We start from the raw sequence: 19739 nt of genomic DNA, 5'->3' as shown, positions 1-19739 counted from the left end.
CTGAGCAATACGCATCTATTCATCACCTCCTCTCTCTCAACTGCAAATGTCATGTGACCAGCCACCTCAAGCTCCTGCTCTATATTCTGACTGCCCTATAGCGATGGACTGAAGCCTGGAGCTGAGCTAAAACCACTTCTCCCTTATGTTTTGGATTTTTCAGTTTTTTTTTTTTTTAAATCATCGAAACATGAACAAAACTAGGAAAGAAAGGTGGTTTGGGAATACCCTAGTCTGGGCCAAGGCATATGAGCTAGACCAGACAGCCACTCACAATGAGGCCACCGTGGACGCCACTCCCTCGAAGGTTGGGTGCATACTCTGCCAGGTCCACGGATCGCAGCCACTCCATTACCCTGTGGTTGGACCACTGCACGACTTCTGAAGGAGAAAGGTTACTCTGTGATGGAGGAGAGTGAAGCAGTTAGGTTCTGTGTGGCGCTCTGTGGGGTCAGCACCTCTGGGGACTCTTGCCTCGGATGCTCCACCACTGAGCAGACTCTCAGGCCTTATAACCTAAGCTATCTGGACCACTTACCCAAGAGCATGCCCAGTCCTCAAAAATCAGTATCTTATTGAGTTCTGCTGAAATATGTATGCTTTACTATCTGAATCAACTGTCCTGAGTTTTAGCACAAACCAATAGTGTTTTCTAGGTAAAAGTATTTTTTGGCATGGGCAAATGTTTTAAGCGTATCCACACTTAGACATTGAAGCTGGGGCTTGAGAGAGGGCTCAGCAGTATAATTTTCACTACTGATCTAGAGGACCCAGGTTCAGTTCCTAGCACCCATGCCAGATAGCTCACGACCAGCCTCAAGAGATCTGATAAACTCTTCTGACCTCTGCAGGTACCCATATATTTGTGACAGATACACACACACAAACAAAAAGTAAATATTTTCATAAAATATAGTAATGTCTACATACTTTCACACAGCCCTGTGGGTTTCAAAATGCTCAACACTCACACAGAAAGTATGCAAGATATATTTGTTGAATAGCATGAAAATAAAGACTAGACAGCAAAGGTAGGCGTTTAAAACCCTTAAAGAACCAGAAGTAGACCAGTTCTCCACAACAGAGGAGGTGGACATGATCTATTGGCTCTCAGTTTGGGGCTCACCAGGAAGTCCTAAAGTTTATAGAACAGTATTAGGCATATCAGCCACATGTGGTCCTTCACATTTGTCTAGTTCCCCTCGAGTAAGGTCCTATGCCATCTAGGCTCAAGGCTAGTTAATTTTATACCAGCAAGGAGAGTAACCCACTCTGAACCATCCAGTCTTTTGGAACCCTGTCCCCTCTAACACCCTGGACCTTATCTCCTCTGTCAACTTTGGCACCCATGTTTCCATACTGTCTTTCCTTTTCTCTCTCTTTTATGCTTCATCAAATCCTTAGATCATTATGATGACTTAGAAAACCACCATCAGAGACAACAGGGGAGTTACAGGTACCAGAATCTTAAGCACTATGATCTATTTTGTGATGAAAGCATCCTCATTTTCTCAGAATATTCCCGGTGTCCTGACTCAGGACCACATGGACAGCTAGTACATGCCCTCACCTCATCAGCAGGTCTCCTGTGCAGGCAGTTGGGGTTGAACTTGTTGACATGTAGCACATGAATAGCACATTTGATGCTGAGATGATGTAGTTGGCTAGTGACTTTTAAGAAGAGTAGATCATTCTGGAAAAGAAAAGTTCTGATTGATAAGTCAGTTTCTTTTTCTTTTTTTTCTTTTTTTCTTTTTTCTTTTTTTTTTTTTTCGGAGCTGGGGACCGAACCCAGGACCTTGCGCTTCCTAGGCAAGTGCTCTACCACTGAGCTAAATCCCCAACCCCAGATAAGTCAGTTTCTAAGGTAACAAAAGACCCCAACAGTTCTTTCCTGAACAAACATAGACCTTCCACATCTCAGAAAGGTTCTCACAGACAGTTTCACTTACCACCATGGTTTTTACATTGGTACCTGACATGCCTTAAGTAAGTAACAACAGCACAATTCCAAGGCCTTAATTTCAGGGATTACAGACAAGGCACAGTTGTTAAGAGCATTGAACTGCTCTTCTAGATGTCCTGAGTTCAATCCCAGCAACCATGTGGTGGCTCACAACCCTCTGTAATGGGATCTAATTTCTTCTGGTGTGCATGAAGACAGTGCACTCATATACATAAAATACATTTATAAGTAAATCTTTTTTAAAAGCAGAATGAGAAGAAAGGAGGGGATCACATTTAAAACGGCAAGCATGGAGACACCCGGGCTGAGTGCTCACTGGAACAACAGAAATACTTAAGGAAAAATCCTCACCACAGTTAGGTATTGCAGCATTCGCCCATCAACTCTTGATTCATAAAACTGGTCTTTGTATTGGGGTAAGCCAATATCATCAAGCCACCCTACAAAAACAGATGCATTAGGATTCATGAGAAAAGATGATGTGGGTGACAAATGATCGTTTTGAGGCTCTTGATTTCCTTCCCCCTAAGTATTAGTAATCCGTTTGTCTTTCACAAGTAAGCTGCTATCTTTGAGGCACACATTCAATGGGGAATTCTTTTGTCTTTCAGAGCAATAAATATATGGCTGTCCTTACGTGTCACCCAAACGTGGTCAAGCAGCGCAGACTTTTCTTCTTGCTTGGTGTTGATAGCTTTCACTGCTAAAACCAGCTTCTTCCTATGGAGTGGGTGTTTAATCCCTAGCTCCTGAAAGCAAAAGATGAAGACCACATGTGAAGTTTTGGCAGACAATTTGGTCCTTAGAGGATGTCATGGACATAGAGATACTCTCAAGGGTGGTGGTAGAGCCTGGGGTAGGTGCACAGTGCCCTGGGATGTTGGCCCGTAGCAAAAGGCCATAGCAAAAGGCAATCTCAGCTTTCCCTGTACATTCTCCAAGTATATGGGATAGATGGAGGCTACCACCTATCCATGCACTGTTCTGTGGGAGAAATAGGGTCATCTGTTCCTCACACTCAGCCCTTACCTTTTCCATGTCCTGAGGGGTAGCTGTCAGTAGTGTGTGGCCAGATGCCACCCACTGTCTAGCAAAGATCACGTACTGAGCCAGGCCAAAATCCTGCAGCCATGTACATACACGTTCTGTGCTCCATTGGGCAAAGGGGGCATTGGCATCACTGAAAGCAAAGGAAGAACATGCTTCTGTTTTAAAGTACCTGGGGCTTTGCATAGCACAAAGCCTCAGTACAAACAAACAAACAAACAAAACAATCTTTTAAAAGAACCAACAAGGTAAACAGCATTGTAGTACAACCCACTGATGTTTGTGAGGCTCTAAAGCCACCTTAATAGCAGGTTTCATGTTTCACCTGCAGCTTTTCTGAGCATAGGGCAGCCTGCATGATCCTCAGGGGACTACTTAGTGCACATAGTTCTAGAAACACAGTATGAACACCTATTATCAAGCCATTTTGTCCATAAGACTCAACAGTCTTGGGGAAATGCTTGGGAAACTAGGAAAAGACAGTCCATTCTCTAATAGGAAAAGAGAGAAAATAGAAGCCAAAGCTCTATTTATAAATGAAATACTGGGGCATTTCCATTATAATCAGCAGAAAGGTGCATGTGTATATGGGCATCCTGTGTGTGTGGCACTGTCAGTACTTATTATTAATAACTATTATTAATAACCCTGGTAGAGAGATCTAGCCAGGTATGAACAGATAAAATAGTACAGATTTTAAAAAGTAGAAATAAAGGACTCAATGCTTTTCAGATGATCTGATTTTTTTCTACCCAGAAACCCATGAGAGATAAATCACTGGAAGAGGGAGAATGAAAGTATACATAGGCAAACAAATGCATGTTTATATATACAGAGTGAACGTGACATGAAAATGTCAATTTTCTACATATTATCCATGTAGATTAATGCCTTTTATTAAAACAATAAAAAAAATCCCCACCAAAAATTAGAATTATAACCTCTCTAGGGGCTGCCTTAACAAGGCACATAGACGTTCTCTGGCCATGTATGAGGGCAGGGTGGATGTGCACCAAGGGTGACTTGATGTAGCTGCAACACTCAACTGAGCACATAAGAAAGAAGACATGAATAAATGAAGAGCTAGGTCTTGTTCCTAGACAGGACACCTAGGTATTTAAAACCATCCATTCTTAGGGACATAAATTTTTCATTTGAAGTGTGAATGTAATTGCTCATTTGAAATTCCAACCAAGTCATGGGGGAAAGGTGGACCAAACAACTTCATATTCAGTTTTAAATATAAATGGGGATTTATAGATCTTTAAGACAAGCTAGTGAGAGAGATTCCCTTCTAGCAAAATACAGTTCTCCCCTGGCACTCACAGAAGATGGATTCCAGGAGGATGTTCCAGCCCCAGATAAAATCTAGTGTTTACATAGAACCTCCCAAACACTTTAAATCATGCCCAGATTACTTACCACACCAATGCAACACAAACAGCACGTACGGATGTTTCATTTTATTGTTAGGGAGTGACAAGGAAAAAGTCCAGGCAGATTGAGTACCATTTATGTAACCATTTAGGACAGCCTAATTGTCCAGCCAGAAATCCTAGGCCTTCTGCACCCCTAGGAGCAGCTGTACCCCTAACATGCAGAAATGATTTTTAAGAACTTGCTGACTACCTGGCTAAACAGGGAATTCCCTAAAGGTCCAGAAAGAAGCCAGCACTCTGGAATAAATACTGGGAGAAATACCAAATACTCCTACCCTAGAGCTTTGGTTTCAGCAGGGCTCAAAAAAAGTTCAGATTCAGATTTTAGTTATTTTATGTATACGAGTACAGTGTAGCCATCTTCAGACACACCTGAAGAGGACACTGGATCCCATTACAGATGGTTGTGAGCCACTCTGTGGTTGCTGGGAATTGAACTCAGGACCTCTGGAAGACCTGTCAGTGCTCTTAACCACTGAGCCAACTCTCTAACACCTAGATTCAGGTTTTATAAGACAAGAATTTATACAAATAGGGGCACCCTCTGTCTAAAAATATAAAATTTCAATATAGAATTGGGAAATATTTGGAATGAGAAAACTGTAAAAAATTACAAATTAACATGAAACCCCTGCACAAAATTCAGTTTTTTTAGCCCAATTCACTGATAAACCTCTATGGCAGGTTTTACCACCACATTTTAGGTGTGTGCTCTGACCACAGTTCTCTAATACTTTCTATGAGAACAGAACTTTACTAAGTCTAGCTTCGAGCTCAATCGATAACACTTATGTATTTTTAGTTTTATTCTTGAGACAGGGCCTAATGAAGCTTCAGACTCGGTGGATGGCTAAGGGTGACCTTGAACTTCGGAACCTTCTGCCTCCTCCACCTCAGGCATGCTGGGCTTACAGGTGTGTACCTCCATGCCCTCTTTGCCAGTGCTGGGGATAGCATGCAGGGCTTTACGCATGTTGACAAGTGCTCGGCAGCAGAGTGACATCAGCAGCTCTCATTTTTTATTATACTAATAAAACAGCATCAGCTCCAAAATTTACCACTGGCACTGTCATATGGTTCTCAGAATCATTGGTTCCATTTCAGAAAATTTCCATTAAGTAACATGTGAGTGGTAACATGTGAGTGGTAACATGTGAGTGGTAACATTATACAGCTCAGGGTGGTGGCCACTCCGCCCCTTAAATGGTTGTCTGAATCCTTCCAGCAGGAGCATCAGACTCATGTTGTCTTGATTGATGTCAGAACAGTATATAAAATTAGCGAGAAATGACAACCTTTTTATAGTGAGTTCACTTTATATTTGAGTATCAACATTTTCTTCCTGCTTTACTGTTTTTATGTGATCTGGCATTTTGGCTTATTGTTTGGTTTTATTTTAGTATTTTGTGTTTTGAAATAAGGCCTAATTCTGTGGTGCCTGCTAGACTTGAATTCTTGGCACCTATCCCTTTCAAATGCTGGCATTATAAATATGAACCACTATACCTAGCTTTTTGTTTCTTTTCCATATGTGTGTGTGTGTGTGTGTGTGTGTGTGTGTGTGTGTGTGTGTGTGTGATATGCACTCATGTGTAGGCACATACATGTATATGCACTGTGTATTTGGAATCCAAAAGTCAACACCAGGTGCCTCTTGCCTTTCTCTACCTTATATTGCGTCAGGGCCTTTCACTGAATTCTGAACTCACTAAATAACTAGACTGACTGGCCACCAAACTCCAAGGAATTGCATGCCTCCCTTCCCCTCGCTCCAGCACTGGGGTTACAAGCAGATGTGTGCATCACACTTGGCTTCTACCAGGCTATGAGGATCTCAATTGAAGTCCTCGTGCTTGCAGGGCAGGCACTTTACCGGCTAAGCCACGTTCTCAGCCCTTTACTTTGTTTCTTAGTGTGAGAATTTCTCTCTATGCCAATGTTCACTTTATCACTTTTATTTCACATGTGCATAAGTTTTTCATTTAATTCTTTTTTATATAAAACAATATATTGTTATTTTATATTTATTTATAGAATGAGAAAAAATATTCAGAATATATATCAGGAGGATAGTTCTGTTCTGGAGGAAAGTACATGCTTTTGAAGTCATAATTTGAAAATTCCTGTCCTACGGACAGTTCAAACAATCCAGATAGAGCTGTGTCTTATCTTTAGGATCTTTCCACTCATGTCTGTACATCCCCTGCCCGCCCACCCTTCTTGCTCCTACAGTACCATACCCAGCACCTCAACATCTATGTCTAAATCCTGTTCCCGCATAAAGAAACAATAAAGTCAATGAACCTCATTATATAGAAATATAAAAACTTCACTTATCAAAGTGTTACTAAAAAGGTAAAATTCTGGTATGAACCGCAAACTGCCTTAACGTAATCACCAGACATGGCTTAACCTTAATGATGCAGAGAGTGGGTAGAAATCTACTGTAACTAAGACATTAACTGAAGCTGGCCCTCATTCAGAAAATTTGCAAACTAAACCGATAAATGTGAAACTTAAACTGACAAAAACTGTAAACTTGCAGAAATCCGTGAGAATAGAGAAAATTAAACAGAAGAAACTTGAATACATAATTTTGATAAAGCTGTGGTGGCAAGAGACTCTCCCTGTGCAGTGTGCTCCGGGATATAAATCAGTAAGACTTTACCTGGGGGAAATGAAACAATAAGCTTTGTTTCTCCGTGACCTGACTTTATCTATGAAACATTAAAATGCAAAACACATAATTTTCACTGGAAAAAGAATTGGGGCTGATAGCTCTCAGGAACCAGGCACTTTCCCCACAAGAATATTAGTGGCGAGTCTTTATAAAAGGTTATATATTAAGTATCTATCAATTACATTCCAGAGGCCATTGGCATGTCATTATATTCTCCTTAAGGGTAATACCAGTCTTTTCCCCCACAGGAAGTTTCATGTTTGTTAGCACAGGCATTAAAGATAAACAAAGCAAGTGCATCAGGATCCTTTCACTCTTTATAAGCACTGTCACGGTCGAGAGAGCAGAGACTCCAGCAAGCCGGCCTCGGTGCTGCAGTGCTTTCCCTAGGCAGAGGGAGTGCCTGACACTACTGCCCCCAGCCCTGGAGTGGCAGGAGCTTAGTGAACTGCCCAGCAACATGCCTGCTGCTCCTGGAAATACTCTTTTCTCCTCTACACTCAAGCCGTAAGGACACAGTCAGAACTGGACTGATCACTAGAGCTTACCCCGTGCCTAAACATTCTCATCTCTTGAGAACCCAAAATCAAAATGTCTAAATGAGAAAAACAGCTGTGTAAATGACAGTATCTAACTATGGAATACACAGGTAAGCTTCCTTTGTCTCCAAACTGATTGACACCTTTTTAGTTGTGCCCTTAGATTCCCTACCCACCAGCCCAAAGCTGGTATTTACTGAGGATATACATCCAAGATTAGAATGAGCAGCTCCACCCTCCTCCTTTCATCGTGGATTATAATATAATACAGGGGCGAGGATACCCAACAGTAGAGGAGTATGGGGAGGTCCTGTCTCAAAACTAGGAGGATCTGGCAAGGTGTTGAAATCTGAGGGTGGCAGTGAGTAAAGCATCTCTTCCCCAAGGGGTGGGAAAGAAAAGGGCACAGCAAGTCTGTGACAGAGCACGTTTCAGGAAATGCTCTTTGTCTCGATTGGAAACGCTTCTGAGAACTAGTATTTACATTGTGAGTATAAGGGCAAACAAGAGCACTCTTCACTTTGGTTAAATTTTTAAGGACACATTCCAACCAAAGCTGGCTCTGCATACCAGGCTCCCGAGATTGGACTGGAGGTGCCGTGCCACAGGGGCTGCTGATATGAAAAGGGGTTTCACCACCCATGAGCAAGGATCCATAAGTGCAGGTCTGTGGAGACAGTCTCTCAGAACAGGGAAAAGAAAGGGGATAAGAAGAGACATGGAAGAGTGTCCATTAGGGACACCTCCAAACGGACTTGCTGTTTTGCGTATTTTTTTAGAGCATGATGGGACAGTCATGTGCGACTGTGAAGATATGAGGGGTACTGGAAGATGTAGGCTTCCCCAAGCCTTTCCATGGAGCCTAGAAGAGGACACCAGTCCAGAGGCAGGTAAGACAGCACAATCTCTTTTCCCAAAAGACAAGATGTTGATCCTTGAGTGGCAGGTGGCTGATGTCCATCTAGATTAGATATGCAGAAGCTCACATAATTCTAATTAAACTTTAACAAAATACTTATTTTCAATCCCTACAATGCCAAAGCAAATGAGGAGTAGAGGGGTAGAGGCTATGTGACAGAGTGCACCTTCCAGTATGGATGTAGTTGAACAGAGATACTGACCCAGCTTTGGGATTCTACAATCCACTCTGATTGGCTTCATAATCCTGTGTGAAAGGCATCACTGAGAATGAGTGACAACAGAACACAGCCATTCACAGTCTTTCTGGTGGTTAATACTGTCATCCAGTCAAGACCTGGAAAATCCTAAAATCTCTGGGTACTTCTCTGAGACAGTTTCTATGGTAGGTTAGTTGAGGTAGTAATTTGTACTCTAACTTTAGGCAGCATCTTCTCATTAGCCGGGGTCCCTAGCTGGATACAAGGGAGGGAGTGGGCATTTATCTCATCTCTTTCCACTTCTTGACTGAAGATGTGAAGCTTCCACCACGCCTTCCCCATTGTGACGAGCTGACAGCCAGAATAATCTTTTTTTCTCAAGTTGCTTTTATCAAGTTTGGTATTTTGCTGTTTGTTTGCAAAAACTAGATAAGTAACTCACATAGCCTTTCTACCCCAACCATGCCTGGCTGCAGAGAGTCTTATGCGTTTACCTCAGCACCTGTGAGTGTGGGCATATCCATCCACTCATGTCAAGCAGACAAGTTCTGTATGAAAGACCACACTGCCTTTAGACTCTGAGGCTGTGGGGCATCCAGCCCCTGCTTGCATTGCACCCTGGCCAGGATTTCAAAAAGCTCTTCACAGATGGCCTGGACGGATCCTTACCATTTCTGTCCCTTGGTGTCCCTGGTCCTAGAAAGTCTTGGCCCTGCAGTTGCCCGGAGACCACCTCGTCGAAACTCCACCATACCCGGTGTATCAGTGTTGAAGTTTCCTGACTGAGTTCTTCGGATTCTGCAAGGAAAGGAATCCAGAGAAAGTATGAGGGGCTAGATATGCCAGGCTCAATGCTCTGGGCACTACCATTCCCAGTCCCTATCCTGAAGCTAGGGAATATGACCTATGACAGTGCTTCTAACAGACTAGATTCAATATTAAGCCTAACCCTGGGCTTTGAGCCACTCCTCACAGGATCAAAGTAAAGGCTGATGCCTTTGAGGAGACTCCAGTTTCTGCCTCAGTTTAGAATTAAACAGTTGGACTAGCAAGTACTTGGCTTTTGGTCTTTAAAATATTTTATGAGAGACACAGAAAGAACATACTCTCGTCTGTGCCTCATCACGGGGGAATGGACATGAGACAGAGGGATGCCTAGGATGAAAGACACACAGCAGCTAGCTGTATTTGATGAGTGCTTGCCACACTTCTTCTGAGTCCTGAAAAATAATAGCTCATAGTCTTCTCTCTGAATGTGATCATTCTACTTTTGCATCTATGCAAATGTGAGATGGAGCAGGGACTCATACAGCATCTGCCTGGTCTAAACACATCATTACAACCATTACCACCAACTTACTTTCCCCAGAATTTCTTAATGCCTTTGGGGCTCCGTTTGCCATCTGGTGTCAGGGGAGACTGGGGGCTTGACTCAGTACCAGATGAAGTAGATGAGAGTTCATTGGTCATGACGATATCTTCCCAACCACCTTCTGTGTCTCCTAAGGTGGGCAGAATGAAAAGGCACGTTAATGAATGGGAGAGGGAACCTTCAGAACCCCATCCCTATACTGGAGCTATCCTTCTGTGTGAGTCCAGAACACTCTTCCCAGTGTTGCCCTTAGGATTGAACTCCATGCCAAGATCCTGGGAGTCAAAAGCGTTTGAGTCACCTCCAGTGACGCTCACTGAGAACTAGTGAGGCCAGAGTTTTCAGATTTGCGTGATTTAATGTCTTCAAATTCTAAGACTTTGGGGTCTAAGTAATTGTAGACTATTCCAATAAGGAGCTTGCTATTTAATCAGAGGGAGACTCTGGAATGTGGGCAGGGCATGAGAAATGGAAAACAAAGGCATTCTCACTTCTACCTCACCTGGAACAGTCACAGTACCTAATACAGGAGCACTGATACTCCAGCCGCGATCTTCAGCAACCCAGAAGCAGAGAAGCCACATGAAGAAGCAAGAGAGGCCAAAGTCCAGCCCCAACAGTAACGGGGAAGCAAAGAAATAAAAAGATATCATCTAGCAAAAGAGAAAAACTCAAACAGAAAGGAAAACAATCCCACAAAGGACAAGTTAAAGGGTAACCAAGCTTGGCCCATAGGGTCAGCATGGTGAGAGGAGGCATCAGGCCAAAGGATTCTGGTGCCACTTTCTCACAAGCTTGGATATCCACAGGCAGAGAAGGAGGATCAGCAATGAGAGTGGGGAGCACTCTAAAGCAGAGCCAGTCCCTGTGCAGATACCAGGACTCATACTACAATGACCTGAAGCAGTCTGAGTATAACTGAACACAGTTACTTAAGGATTTATCTAGAGCAATGAAAATATAGGGCAGCATTGAGTTTCAAGAACTAAAGCATGGCCCAGGGGGAATAGCCAGGTAGAGGAGTTTGGGGTAAGTAAGGAGAACTCTGTGAACACCAAAAGAGGACCTCTTGGACCACATCAAACCATCTGCTGCTGGCCACATTTGCTAGGAAAATACTCTCAACTTTGGAGTATATATATTGTCAGCTTAGTGACTGTTAAGGACACTGCTCCTGAGGCCACCAACCCAAGGGCTAGATACTCACTCAGCTTTGGCTGGCTGCTCCCTGAAGAGTCAGGCTGGAGGGAGGCAGTAGGAGGAGATTTGGCAGCTTCTCCATTGGGTGTGGCTCCTGAGAGCTTCCCAGGTAACGTGGGGTATTTCTGCTCTGCTAGGAAAGAGCTGTCCTATTGAAAAGAGAGAGGGGGCAGGGGTGTCAAATTAACCCTCATACTCTAGCTCAAACCAGTTAGGAAATCTTTATGTGCATAAACCCCTTCTTCAAGAATTGCTTTTCACTTAGGTTGACTCAAAGATCCTTTCTCCTGGTCTAGAAGAAAGGTAACGATCTATCCATACAGTGAGATAGAGAAGGGATCAAGCCCAAATCTAGAGATGACTATAACTACTCTCAGAAAAGGAGCCCTGTAACCTTTGTCCCATGTTAGTTAAAGGTTCACTGAATTCACAGTCCTGACCTCTACCCAGGCTCTTCAAAAACACAAGCCACAGTTTTGCTTGATCCCAAGGGATAGGAAAGCAAGAGGAGTATGGTCCAAGTTTCTCTGATCTCTCCGTATTTGTGTTTTTCTGTGGTTACAAAAGTCTTTTTGTTAAGTAAGACCCTTACTCAGACCAGACCAAGGCAGATCTCTGCAAGGGCTTAGCCATGAGCATAGCCATGTTACAGCAGTGATAATAGAGTCTATAGGAACTTAGAACCATCCCCTTTGAGGTACCACTTAGATTCAATAAGCACCATGGCTAGATTCTGGCTAAAAAGAAATCCCAATAAAGCCAGCTGATTTTAAGAAGAAAGACTAGCGTTTATTTTATTTTGCTAAGAAGTATATAAAGATCACTAACACTACAAACCCAACAAAAACATATAGAACACATTGCAAGTGTGAGCATTAAAAGAAAATAAGACAACATCACCAAGAGATCACTTGATTGGACCCAGAAGAAGAGTAATATGAGAGGCAGAACCAATCTTAAAACTGGAAAGTCAGAATGGGGCTGGATGACTGCCAAGACCAAGACAGCTTCAGAAGCTTCATTCACTGAAAGTCAGGTGTGTAGTACATTTCTTTTTTTTTTTTTTTTTTAGTACAGAATAGAGTTTATTCAGGGCAGGGGGAGGGGAGTTAAGAGGGTAGTAGGGCAGAGAAAGAGAGCAGAGAAATAGAAGAGTAGAGGCCGGCCATGAGCACCTGGAGAGAGGGAGAAGGGAATGGGGAGAGAAGGGACAAAGGGACAAGAGAAAGCAAGAGGAAGCAGGAGCAAGAGCGTGTAGTACATTTCTGAATTCAGTATGCTTCCATGTCCTAGGAGCCGTTTGAAATTCAGTTCATTTACTGCACATTGGCAAGAGCCTCCACATAAGAATTTAGAAATGAGAAGTCTGGAGAGAAATGAGAGTGTTAAAGAAACCTGGTCCATGAATAGACATGTCAGAATGTCCAGAAATGAAAGTCATGACATCTTTAAGCTTGTGATGGCCTGCAAGGCAGAGAGGTCAGGCATGATCAGACATGTGAACCAGCCCAGCAGCTTCCCAGTGCCAGCTCATCTACTGGCAGCTGCTTTACACTCACCCAGGGCACTATGAAAACAACACCAACTAATGGGCTCCTCCCTAGCCCTGTGAATCAGTCCCTCTGAAAATGAATCCACTTCAAGTACTTTTAAACAGGCCTCTTGGATTATTCTAATACTCAGTCAGATTTAGACCATGGGAAAAGAATAGTCAAAACAGTTAAGAGATTTGTAGGCTGGGGAGAGTGCTCTGCAGATAAATGCACTAACTATCCAATCCTAATGACCCAAGTTCAATTCCTGGAACCCATTAAAAAGCCAGATGTGACGGCATACATTTATAGACCCAGCACTCCTATAATGGGATGAGGAAGAGAGAGAAGAATCACCCAGAAGCTTGAAGGTCATCTACTTCACAGTGAGGTCAGCGAGTCCACAGTGAGTTCAGCTAGCCTGCAGTGAGGTCAGCTAGCTTATGGTGAAGTCATCTAGCCAACAGTGAGGTCAACTAGCCTGAAGTAAAGTCAGCTAGCCCTAAGTGAGGTAATCTAGTCAATGGTGACGTCAGCTAGCCCACAGTGAGGTCAGTTAGTCTGCAGTGAGGTCATCTAGCCTGTAATGAGGTCAGCTAGCTGATGGTGAGGTCAGCCAATCTGCAGTGAGGCCATCTAGCCAGTAGCGAAGTCAACTAGCCCATGGTGAGGTCAACTAGCCTGTGATGATGTCATCAAGCCCTCAATGAGGTCAGCCCTCAGTGAGGTCAACTAGCCTGTGATGAGGTCAGCCAGCCTGCAGTGAGGAATGCAGCTACAGGGGCAACAACAGAGGTCCTCCTTCAGTGAGGAATAAGATGAAAAATGAGCACCTTAAGTAGACCTCTAACACATGTGCTCACACAAACACAATAAAATAGTTGGGCTTTGTTTTAAGTTTAGAGAACCAAAGGACCAGACACCAAGTTCCATCTTCCATAAGAAATACAAAGAGGGAAGGATTCTCAAAAGGGTTTTTTGTTCAGTGATCACATACGATTCCCCAGTATAAAGCCAGGACAACAGAAAGACCCTGACCATGGCCATCTAGAGGTCTCTGAAGAGTTTAGGTACAGACTGAACATGCCCTAACCCAAGGATGATTGAAGGCCCAGACCAATAAGGAACAGAGTGCAATGGAGTGGGCTCTCTGAGCTCTGCTTCAGCCAAGAAACAAAGCTGAGGGAATGACTCACTGTGGAGAAAGGAATGGGACGTCAAGGCAGGACAAGAAGGAGACAGGAATACCTGACCCCAATTGTTCCCTAGCCTCAAGAATAACTCCAACTGTGGGGAGCCAAAGAGCAGGGCAGAACCTGCCACCCAGCTGCTCTAAATCAGAACAAAAGGGTGGCCTACTAGCTCAGAGAGGGCTAAGCTTCTGGCCAGAATGACTCAGGGAAAGCCCTTTCTGTGTAACCTCTCAAACCCTCTGTTTGCTCATTTCTAGCAGGTGAATAACAATTCCTCCCCTAGGTTAGCTGAAGAATAATAAGCACAGAGCCCAGTAAACAGCTTTCAGCAGACAAACAGAAGAATAGGAAATATAACAGATCAGGTCCAAGGGGACAGCAATCAAGAGAAACAGACCCTAGATACAGAAAAGTACACCACGGGCTGCATCTAGAATATCATGCCCAGGGCACAATTTAAAGAATCCACCACGAACTGAGTGGTGTGAAGGCTGGTGACCCACTCACAGGGGAAGACAATGTATAGCTCTGAGAAGAAAGCACTTACAGAGGGCTGGAAGGACTTAATTCTAGAGTTTTGGGAATGGGAGAGACCGACTCATTCCACAGGAGACCAAGTCGGGAGTACTTAGTCTGAGGAACTCAGAACACAAGGAACACTCCGCCATAAAAAGCTTTAGTTTAAGCACAGCCCCACAGGAAGGAGATGCTGTGGACAAACTATTGTACCTGTGGAATGGTGCTGGGATGAGGTGATGTGTGTGTGTGTGTGTGTGTGTACAGGGAAGAGCCATGTTGAGCTAAGCCTAGTTTCATAAGATTGTAATTATGATCAAAGGTGTGGGAGAACTCATTTCAATCTAGATTGTGTACTTTGTAAGCAGGCCTACATTACTCATCTCCCATAGTAAGCAACACGATGTCTTAAAGCATGGATGAAGAGCCAGCTGCATGCAAAAAGGAGTAGGTGGCCACTTACATGTTATTTAGAGACAAGTGTAAATGGCTTCTCTGAAGCTGAGGCTGGAAGGGTGATGGCTGGGCCCCAGAGCTTTCCCAGGGCGTCACAAAACACAACAGATAGAAAAGCAGGCAGAAGATGTTTTCTTAGCAATCCCCATGGCCTAAGGAATGTTTGGCTAGCCACAGCACGGACTGCCATAAACACAAAAGCAAATAGAAGCCTTTTCCTGGTACGAGAATACCCATGGGGTCTTTCTTCCACAAAGAATTAGAAGAGCAGAAATGCCCTATTCTGCCATAATGGTATGAAATACAAACAGCCTTCTCAGGCCACATGTAGTGAAGCCCCGTGTCTCCTTTGGAAGGCAGAGGAGACAGAAGAGCCTGTGAAACACAGTGCATTCCCCTTACAATGGTGGCTGGGTGGGGCTGGCACTAATTATACAAAGCTTTAGTTTACCATGAGCTCAATATTGGTCCTCCAGCCTAGGACTATAATCAGTTGTCACTGCAGGATTCTAGGAAGAAATGAGTTCTAATGGAGTTCTTATAACATGATTTGTTCACTGAAGATAGACTGAGTGCACACCTGTTTTTAACTATGGCAAAGCAGAGCTATAATGATAAATGGTAACACTGTGGATAATGGTAGAGAAAGCACATCATGCATATGGACCACACAAAAGTGACATTTCCCCTTTCCTCATTCCTTTGTAACTCTTACAGTTAACACATTTTAAAGCTACAAAAGCTATACCTTGCTAAAATACTCTGGCAAACATCACAACCAAAGACAAGTGATAAGGACATAAATGAATGTACCTTGGGCTCTCCCACCGGGGATGTCTGGTTCCCATTGATACACTATGGAGTGACAAGAAGGATTCAAGCATGGGGAGAAAAGGAGAGTTGTGTTAGTCACCATCAGCAGCTCAGAACCACCTTCCTGCTTCCGTCTGATGCACTGAGATGTAAGGATTCTGCCTCACTCCTTCATATCAGACGATTACTACCCACAGTAAGAAAGAGGCCACTGTCTAGACCGTGAACAATATTCTGGGTAGTTCCCAGCACTTTGACCAATGGAGCAAGAGGCACGTGGCTGGGCATTGCGTCCTGTCAACTCACAACTTCTGTAGATCTCTACCATGCCACTCTGACAGATGTCAGGGGACAATATGAAGCACTGCTCACCAGAGGCTCCATCAGGGCAACTCTGTGCTTAGTCACTGCTAAACTCAAAGCCTTCCATTGTCCCCTCCAACCCTGGGTCCAGTCACATGGTCAAGCTTATCCTCACACAAGGAGCCGCAAAGCCCTCCTCATATCTTTTCAGACTTTTTGTTCTAAGCTATCTCTCTAATCTTCTAGATTAGCCCAGGCTGTACTCCTGATATCACCCCCTTTACCAACATTATTCCTTCATTTAGAATCCCTGCAGAGAGCCCAGGTACACTAGGGAGATGAGGCCACTATCCATGATCTTCTTGGCTGTATGTGGCATCTGGCTCTGACCTTGCTGTTCCTGTTCCTATGATCTCCTGAAACATGCATGGTCCCACCTGCCCATCCCAGCCCTTGCTGGGCCGATTGATGAGCTGACCTTATTCCCAGATTCACATCTCAAGTCTTCCAGACTACAGGAGAGTTTCTTCTGAGCCCTGTATAAGCACAGAAAGGAATCTTAGTGACCATGAAAAGCGTTCCTGCATGTCATTCATGAACAGGGCATGTTAGATACTTAACCAACAGCCTGCCTTCAGCTTGCAATAAAGACCAGAGAGAAATCACCTTATAGGAGGTAACCCACATATAAGGTAAGACCTTGGGGCAAGCCAGGCCCAACAGTAGTACTAATAAAAGATGACCACTGGGTGTCCCTAAGGAAGCCCAGTGTCCACAGAGTCAGGGTGGAAGAAAAGTGCTTGGGCCACCTGCCTTTAAATCCAAAGGTAATTGGGGTAGGAGGCTTCAGGCCCCTTCTTTGGGAGGAGGCAAGCACACTCATCAGCTATAGCTTGAACCATATCCTAGGATCCTCCAACCCTTCATTTTGGCTCTACCTATCTGAGCAGTCAGCTCAGGGGACCTGTGTCTTCATAGGGGCTATTCTTCTCTGGACATCAAATGCACAGAAAGGGGGCAATGCCACCAGTAGGTGGCCACAAAGAAAACGAAGGGATTATAGCCAACAAGTTCCCTGGCTAGGTCTTTCCTCAATGTCAATGACTCTCAGCCTATGGGAAAGGAAATTCCTCAGCAGCCAGGAGAGGCTGGCTTAACACTGTGCCCAGAGCCCTGTGGCTCTACACACCACACCTGCCCAGTCACCACCTACCTTGTGAGCCCTAGAGAGATTCCTACCTGGTCTCCAATGATTTCTGTGGCAATGGAGGTGGCCCTGGGGTGGGAGAGCTGCATCGTGGCGATACCTGTTTCACAAACAGAAGAGCAGCCATGGAGAAATTTCCCTTGATGACTTTCTCCTTGATGACTCCTCTAAGAACGCTTCTGCCCCAGGCTACAGCCATGGTGGGTGTACTTATATTAATGCTTTGTTCTTTCAAGAAATGCTCATCAAGTAATATAACAAGTTCTGAGAGACAAAGGGCATATAAGCCTCCAGGATCAAACCTCCCTTTGTCCCTAAGCCTTAGACATTAGCTCAGGTCCTAGCACCAGACTCCCAAGACTGGGAGGATGCCATCACCTCTGTTCTTTTCATAGCTTGTCTCATCTTCTCTCATTCAGAGGGTCACTTGCTCACACTATCCTAAACACTTCCTTTTGGCTTAAGAGAACCAGAGTCAAATTCTGTGACTCACTGAGAGTCACCCGAGAGATACAGTCACTCAGCAAGCATCCACACCATCTATTACCTGCCAACCCTATGGTAGGAATTAAGCATACCCACACCAGGAGGCAGATTAATAAACAGGAATAGAGGAACTATGCCACCTGCCTGTCTGAGACAAAAAGGAGGAAAGGACAGAGCTGTCTTCACTGCTGCCCTGTCTTTTCCCTCATGCCCCAGGCCTTTTTGGAAATTTCTAGCCTCATAGCCCAGGTATTAAAAACCAGAGCTTGCTAGGTTCAAATCCTGTTTTGCTTAATATCTGCTATCTACCTGCAGAGTGAGTTAGACAAACTCCAAGTCCTGATTACTGCACAGATATAACTACCAACAATCTAATGGACTTTCCTTGAGTCAATAATGGGGGATGAGGTGTATATTACTGGATGTCATTTTCTCCTTTATTAAAGATTAAGCCCTTCACTGAAGGGGCTGAAAGGGACTGCAACCCCATAGGAAGAGCAACAATATCAACTAATCGAACCCCTCAGAACTCCCAGAGACCAAACCACCAACCAAAGAGTATACATGGGTAGGTCCGTGGCTCCCACTGCATATGTAGCAGAGATGGTCTCATCTGGCATCAGTAGGAGGTGAGGTCCTTGATCCTGTGGAGGCTTGTGGCCCCAGCAAAGGGGAATGCTAGAGGGGTGAGGCAGAAGTGTGTGGGTATGTGTGTGTCAGTGGGGGGGTGGGGGGAGGTAACCTCTTAAAGGCAAAAGGGAATGGGGATGGGGGATTTGCGGAAGGGAGACTGGAAAGGGAGACAACATTTGACATGTAAATAAATAAAATAATCAAAAAGGTTAAGTCCTTCAAAATGATTAAATAATCATTTTTAGTTTGAACTTTCTAGATCTCATGAATCTTATGGCCCTATTGCAGCCTCCACCCCCTCAAGGCTCTCTGTCTGTGAATGTGTTTGTTCATCTGTATTTAACCACATTCCAGAGAGTGATACAGTGGGGTCAGATTTTACAGCAAAGAGGAGAAAATTCATGCGCTGGTTAGAGGGACTGACAGAGGCATGCGTGAGGGATGCACTGCTATGGAAGATGCCCATGTCTCTGCATGGTCAAGATGGAGTCACTCATTTATCACATATGTGGAAGTCCACTGGGTATAATAAGTCTTGACTTCAGACCCTGGAGAAGCCTTGGTAAATAAAACAATCACCACTCTTGTTCTGTGCTTCATGCCAGAGAGAAAAGATAAGCAGAAGCCAACTAAAGAGGAAAGTTCCTGCCCTTCAGAGTTCCAGTGGCCACCATGCTGTCAGGGAGCCCGAGCTCAGGCCCGAGCTCCCTGAACCTTCTTGCCAAAGCTTGAGGACTATCCCTCTCATCAGTTAAGATGTATAATAGACAGGTGTCTGCTGGATGCCTCTCTACATCAAGGCAAGCTCCAATGGCAACTGAACCCTGCATTGTGGGAGGAAGCACAGTACCTCTTGTTTCATTACTTCCTCTGGGCTTTTACTTGTAGTGTTCCATTTCCGGAAGCTTCCCTCTATTTCATCTTCATTGATTGAGAGGGTTCTCTCTGAAGACCCTGGAAATATTAAAGCATTGGTGAGATGATTAAATGACTACTTTGAGATTTGCTCAAATACTGTGAGACTTGCCCAAAATCTCATTCCATGGAACCCTAATGGTGTTTGTTCTCTATTAACAAATACTGAGAAGGACTGCTTCAACTTGGGGGTTCGACTCCATCCTGTCTCAAAAACAAGAAAGACTAAGCTAGATGTACAATGTCATGGTTTGAATATAGAATGTTTGTCATAGGTGCATGTGTTTGGTTCTTAATATTGCTGTTTTGGGAACCTGTGAGGCT

The 19739-nt window shown here is 44.1% G+C and overlaps 1 protein-coding gene across 1 annotated transcript in view; it reads right to left on the bottom strand.

The window, feature by feature from the left end:
- Nucleotides 1–19739, bottom strand: part of Ppfibp2 (PPFIA binding protein 2) — a 145448-nt gene that overhangs the window by 2804 nt on the left and 122905 nt on the right. The window contains exons 11-22 of the mRNA NM_001100582.1: nt 19351–19454; nt 17414–17481; nt 16653–16710; nt 15872–15913; nt 11369–11510; nt 10150–10291; nt 9459–9587; nt 2996–3146; nt 2604–2715; nt 2318–2406; nt 1571–1693; nt 275–400 (exon numbers count right to left, since the gene is read on the bottom strand). Coding sequence (NP_001094052.1) covers nt 275–400; nt 1571–1693; nt 2318–2406; nt 2604–2715; nt 2996–3146; nt 9459–9587; nt 10150–10291; nt 11369–11510; nt 15872–15913; nt 16653–16710; nt 17414–17481; nt 19351–19454 — 1286 coding nt within the window. The remainder of the gene's footprint in view (nt 1–274; nt 401–1570; nt 1694–2317; nt 2407–2603; nt 2716–2995; nt 3147–9458; nt 9588–10149; nt 10292–11368; nt 11511–15871; nt 15914–16652; nt 16711–17413; nt 17482–19350; nt 19455–19739) is intronic.

This window comes from Rattus norvegicus, chromosome 1 (genome assembly GCF_036323735.1).
Source record: "Rattus norvegicus strain BN/NHsdMcwi chromosome 1, GRCr8, whole genome shotgun sequence".
NCBI classification, from domain to species: domain Eukaryota; kingdom Metazoa; phylum Chordata; class Mammalia; order Rodentia; family Muridae; genus Rattus; species Rattus norvegicus.
This window is presented reverse-complemented; position numbering and strand designations above follow the sequence as displayed.